Source organism: Rhinolophus hipposideros (genome assembly GCF_964194185.1).
Source record: "Rhinolophus hipposideros genome assembly, chromosome: 8".
NCBI classification, from domain to species: Eukaryota; Metazoa; Chordata; class Mammalia; order Chiroptera; family Rhinolophidae; genus Rhinolophus; species Rhinolophus hipposideros.
In genome coordinates this window covers 46,154,757-46,160,269 of record NC_138054.1, presented here as the reverse complement: position 1 = coordinate 46,160,269, position 5,513 = coordinate 46,154,757, and the positions used below count along the sequence as shown (strand labels likewise).

General features: G+C 46.9%; 1 protein-coding gene across 3 annotated transcripts; it reads left to right on the top strand.

Annotated features, from left to right (window-relative positions):
- Positions 1-645: 645 nt before the first annotated feature.
- On the top strand, positions 646-4,220 carry GADD45A (growth arrest and DNA damage inducible alpha). 3 transcript variants are annotated; one of them, XM_081055444.1, is made up of 5 exons: positions 705-984; positions 1,516-1,617; positions 1,827-2,064; positions 2,261-2,307; positions 3,383-4,150. In XM_081055444.1, the coding sequence occupies exons 1-5, from the start codon at positions 941-943 to the stop codon at positions 3,417-3,419; spliced, it is 468 nt and encodes a 155-aa protein (XP_080911570.1). In that variant the 5' UTR covers positions 705-940; the 3' UTR covers positions 3,420-4,150. The 3 variants fall into 3 exon arrangements, with proteins under 3 accessions (XP_080911569.1, XP_080911570.1, XP_080911571.1); XM_081055445.1 differs by having other exon boundaries at positions 717-984; positions 2,160-2,307; positions 3,383-4,155; XM_081055443.1 differs by lacking the exon at positions 2,261-2,307 and having other exon boundaries at positions 646-984; positions 3,383-4,220.
- Positions 4,221-5,513: the final 1,293 nt, after the last annotated feature.

The window sequence follows — 5,513 nt, the reverse complement described above, 5'->3', positions numbered from 1 at the left end:
CAACATGATTTTCCAGAGTTATCCTGGGCAGGTGGGAACCCTTTCTGCTTTCTGGGGAAAAGATTCCAACTTGGTTCCCTGCCATGACCAAACACAAATGTGTTGATTTTTCTTTTTTGAGCTTCCAACCTTTGCAACCTTCCAAAAATAAATCAAACCAGCCATCAGGGCACCGAAATAATACTACTACTAATAAGCAGCTTTGCCTAGACTTACATAAACAACACTTCTGAGGTAAACTTTGCCCCAAAGGTCTGGACACACTCTTTTTTATGTAAACTTCTTACTAATAATTACTAGACTGGGGTGCATTAATCCCGAAAATAGATTTTAATAGCAACCCCTAAAAACAAAAGACATGAAACGACAATTTAAAAAAAAATGTGCACCAACTAGAAAAACATTTGGCAGCTTTCCGCAGCCCAAGCTGAAGACACCCCTCCTCCCTACTCCTTGCCACTGCAAAGACCTCCTCGTCCTGCCAACCCCCTCAACAGGATCAGAGAGCCTACTTGGGACCCCGCCCTCCCCTATCCCTACACTCGCCTTCCACGTAGCTCCTCCCCCTTCCGCTCCTCTCAGCCCTGTTCCAGGAGCTGGGGTCAAATTGTCGGAGCAAGCTGATTTGCATAGCCCAATGGTTGCGAGTATGCAAATGAAGCGGGAGGTGGTTGGCTGGAGGGTAGCAGGATAACTCCAGTGAGCCCGGCCTTTGTCCTTCAGTGGCTGTGAGGCAGCTGCGCTGTTGGTGTCGCTAGTCTGGGCTAGGCGAAGCGAGGGGCCCGATAGCGAGCGGGGCGAGAGGGGCGGACCGCGCGGCGGCGGCGGGTGCAAGAGGAGCCTGGCCAGAGGGAGTGCACAGAGCAGGCGCCCGCGTGCCCACGGTGGCCGGAGCAGCCCGCACGCCGCTCTCTCTCTGTGGGGGACCTGCAGTTGCAATATGACTTTGGAGGAATTTTCGGCTGGAGAGCAAAAGACCGAAAGGTAAGTCAGCCGAAGCCTCTCCTTGAACTTGCAGTCGCTGCGCGCACCACAGTGCAACCAGGCTGGGGAAGGTTGCTGGGGAACGAGCGGGTAAAAGTTTGCAGAGAGCACCTCCGGCCTTTCTCCTTCGGGAACCCTCCAGGGGGGCGCCGGCGGACGGAAGGAGTGTTTCCTCCCAAACCCCACCGAGCCCCTCTAGGCTGCCTTTGCAAAGGGCAGAAGCGAGCCTCCCTGTCGTGCGGCTCCTGCGGCTGGCAGCCTGTGGCTGCGCCCTGCGCCAGGGACTGGCAGTACGCTTGGGGCGGGGGGGTGGCGGGTGGCATTCTCGGGGATTCTAACAGGACGCCCGGCCTCGGGGCGTGCGAGGGGTCATGGGGGGTGACGGGGCCGGGGTAGCCCCGGGTTTGCAGAAAGCTGAGGTGCGCGGTGGTGACTCATGCACTCGGCAGGGAGGGTCGCGGTGCAGGGCGATGGGGGCGCCGAAGGAGGAGACCCGGGCTGACGCGACCCTGTGCTCTTGCCGGTGTGTAGGATGGATAAGGTGGGGGATGCCCTCGAGGAAGTGCTGAGTAAAGCTCTGAGTCAGCGCACCATCACGGTCGGGGTGTACGAGGCGGCCAAGCTGCTCAACGTGTAAGTGGGGCCCCTCTCCACCCCCATCCCGGAGAGGTCGCCCAAGCGGGGTGCCCCTCGCCCTGCAGCGCCGCTTCCTGCTGCTTTCCATCTGCCCCAGAGGGAGCGAGCGGGTCCGGGCGCGACCCCCAGGAGCCGGGTGGGTTTTGCGGGCGTCCCCGCGGGCCAGCGGCGCCTCTGTGCTCACCCGCCCCTCCCGCTGCCCGCAGCGACCCGGATAACGTCGTTCTGTGCCTGCTGGCCGCGGACGAGGACGACGACAGAGATGTGGCTCTGCAGATCCACTTCACCCTGATCCAGGCATTCTGCTGCGAGAACGACATCAACATCCTGCGCGTCAGCAACCCGGGCCGGCTGGCGGAGCTCCTGCTCCTGGAGACCGACGCGAACCCCGCGGCGAGCGAGGGCGCGGAGCAGCCCCCAGACCTGCACTGCGTGCTGGTGACGGTAAGGGAGAAGGGAACTGCGGGCCCGCCCGTCGCGGTTTCGGAGTACTGGAAGGAAGTGAGCCAGGGCTGACAGTCTGCCTGACTGCAGAATAGGTGCCCGTCAAGAGCGTGGCTGCCTTTGCCCCATTAAAGAGTGTGGCAGGACTTTCAGCCGAGATGTGCCAGTTTCATCATCAGGATTTTCTCTGGTACAGAACATGCCTAAGCACGTCGGAGGCTGCCAGCAGCGGAAGAGATCCTTGTGAGTCAGCACTGTCAGCCCAACTACTCCCTACCTACATCTGTACTACCTCCCGTGACTAATTCCTTTAGCAGGGTAGATTAGATAAAGCCAAATAAATTCCTGGCTCACCCTCATTAAGGAGTCAGCTTCATTCTCAGCCAGTCAAAGCTAAAAATAGAAATGGTGTAGGAGACAAGCCTCATTAATTCCCTAGAAATACATAAAGAGGATAGAGTGGAAATTTTTTCTTTACAATCTTGCTGTGTTTTTTTTTTTAGTGGAGTTTTTTGTTGTTTTTTTTTTTTTTTTTTTTTACCCCGATAAAAACCTTTGGTAGGTAGATAACTTGTAGTTGTAGAGAGAAATGTGATAGCTTTGTCTTTTATATTTTACTACATTTTGGCTGGTCTAGTTAAGTGGCAGCCCAATTATTTTGTTACTCCTGAAAAAACTACTTTTTCTTTTTGGAGGATAACAGGTGGCAGTTATGTCATAGTTAACTGCTATCAGCTCTCATCTCATTGTATGCGCAGCTAGAAATATTTCTCAGTTGTTCACTCAGGTTTGTGCCACAGTACAAGTTTGGTAGGACAAAGCTGTGAATGACACTCATGCAAAACTGAATAATTGTCATGCAAACATGTATATGATTCATTGGGTTGCATGAGTTCGCACTTTGCAGGGTATAATTTAGTACAGAATTACCCTTAATGATTTTGCAGGAAACCCAACTACCTAAAAGAAAAAAATTTTTTTTTTTATTTTATTGGGGAATATTGGGGAATAGTATGTTTCTCCAGGGCCCATCAGCTCCAAGTAGTTGTCCTTCAATCTAGTTGTGGAGGGCGCAGCTCACTGGCCCATGTGAGAACCGAACCTGCAACCCTGTTGTTCAGAGCTTGCACTCTAACCAACTGAGCCATCCAGCCACCCCCTAGAAGAAAATATTTTTGTGATTGTAACCAGTCTCCATGTCACAAAACCCAAGTATAGAATGTTCAAGTGTCTTTCCTTGAAAAATAGTGTCCTTATTAGCAAATGCTGATAGTGGTTTCTTTTAATAGTAAATGTATTTCTCTAAAATTGTCCCTAGAATCCACATTCATCGCAATGGAAGGATCCTGCCTTAAGTCAACTTATTTGTTTTTGCCGGGAAAGTCGCTACATGGATCAGTGGGTTCCAGTGATTAATCTTCCTGAACGGTGATGGCATCTGAATGAAAATAACTGAACCAAATTGCACTGAAGTTTTGAAATACCTTTGTAGTTACTCAAGCAGTTACTCCCTACAGTGATGCAAGGATTACAGAAATTGATGTCAAGGGGCTGAGTGAGTTCAACTACATGCTCTGGGGGCCCGGAGATAGATGACTTTGCAGATGGAAAGAGGTGAAAATGAAGAAGGAAACTGTTGAAACAGAAATACAAGTCAAAAAGAACAAAAATTACAAAGAACCACGCAGGAAGGAAAACAAACTATGTATTAATTTAGGATGGTTGAGTTACATTTAATTAAACCAAATATGCTTTGTTAAAGTTTAAATGTGCGGCAGTAGTTTGGGTATTTTTGGTTTATATGCCCTCGAGTAAAAGAAAAGCAGAAAAGCTTAATCATATTTTAAAACCATATTTTATTGTATTTTGATGAGATGTTAAATTCTCAAAGTTTTATTATAAATTGTACTAAGTTATTTTCTGACATGAAAGGTTATTTATGCTATAATTTTTTTGAAACAATACCTACAATAAACTGGTATGGAATAATTGCATCATTTCGTAATGTGTGCTTTTGTTTTTTTTAACTTGGACTTTATTTTAAACAAATTTTTTTAACATGGAAAAATTAAAACTTCTGAAATCATGTAGTATGTGTGTATATATGCATGTATATTTTTTTTCTACTTTTAAAAATTTGGGATGGAGATAGCATGATTTTATTTTGTATTTAGTCTTTATTTAACAGATATTTTACTGATGCCCTGCTTTACACTATGTCCAAAGTCAGAAAAACAAAGGTGATTTAGGAGGAGTTGGGGAAGTGTTAGAGATTGAACTTGCAAGTCTGAATAAAGAATTACAGTTCAAAGATTTTAGTGCTAATATACAAAATGCTCAGAAAGCAAAGGAGAGAGTTACCAAAGTTACCTGCAAGACCAATGAAGTTTTTACTGAGGAGAGATTTTAGGTGGGTCTTAAAATATGAGTTTCATTTCCCCACCTAGAGAAAGGAAAAGGATATGGCTGGCAGTGGCACTCATTTGTGAAAAAGTGTGGAGGCCTGAAAGACCAAAACCTGTTGGGGGGAGGAGGGAACAAAGGGTGATTCTGTGTGTGCCTCTGGTATAGAAAGATAGGGAGAGATAAGGTTTAAAAGGTAGGTGGGGATTAGGCCCAGACTGTCAAGGGCATTGTGTGTCACCCTGAGGCATTTGGGCTTGCTTCTGTAAACTTTGGGCAGTCAGCAGAGGCCTTCAGGCAGGGAGTGACGTGATCAGTGTTCTAGGAAGATAACACTGGGGACTGTGAAAGACGGGTTATTGGGATATGGTATAAGAGGCCTAGGTAAGAAGACCAAGTAGGAAGTGATGGTTACAGTCCAGGGTTGTGCATGGAAGAGGTCAGGCAAAGATTTCTGGTGCCTTTATTCTCTTTCTAGAGCTGTGTGCCTTCCTGCTGAACATTTCTGCTATGGTCCTGAGGGGTCTGGTTAAATTACATCAGATGGGAAATGGAAGAAAAGAGCAAAAGAAATCAAAGGCTTCAGCAGAACAATCAACTTTTAGTTGGAACAGTCACTTGATAATTAACTACACCAATCTCATGTAGATAATAGCAAAAGAAAGCCAAAATGCTTACAGAGGCAAAACCTAACAGCTTTAGTCCACAGGATTTTTTGCCTCCTTCTCAAACCATACCCCCCATGGCTCCCTGCCATCTGTCTCCCATCCTTGTCATGACTACATGCAATCAGGAAAATGTAGAAACAGAGGAGGGGGAAAAAAAAAAAACTAATAATAACAAAAAGCTCCAAGTTTCTGCATATTTTATGAATAACATAGGCCCATGAGCCCTTCACCTTGCTATTAAGTTTCTGTTTTTTACCACATCTGTGAGAAATGTGGATTTTGAGGACTTGTTTAGGCTTGTATCTTATATAAGCCAATCCCCAATCTAAAACTTAACTGGTATTTAATATTTGTTTCTTATATTACCAAAAGGTTGTG

Excerpts from the sequence above, each read along its gene's own strand:
- GADD45A (XM_081055445.1), top strand. The coding sequence starts at position 941 with ATGACTTTGGAGGAATTTTCGGCTGGAGAGCAAAAGACCGAAAG. Across the intron at positions 1,618-1,826 it reads GCGGCCAAGCTGCTCAACGT|CGACCCGGATAACGTCGTTC; the intron begins GTAAGTGGGGCC and ends CGCTGCCCGCAG. Across the intron at positions 2,065-2,159 it reads TGCACTGCGTGCTGGTGACG|GTGCCCGTCAAGAGCGTGGC; the intron begins GTAAGGGAGAAG and ends ACTGCAGAATAG.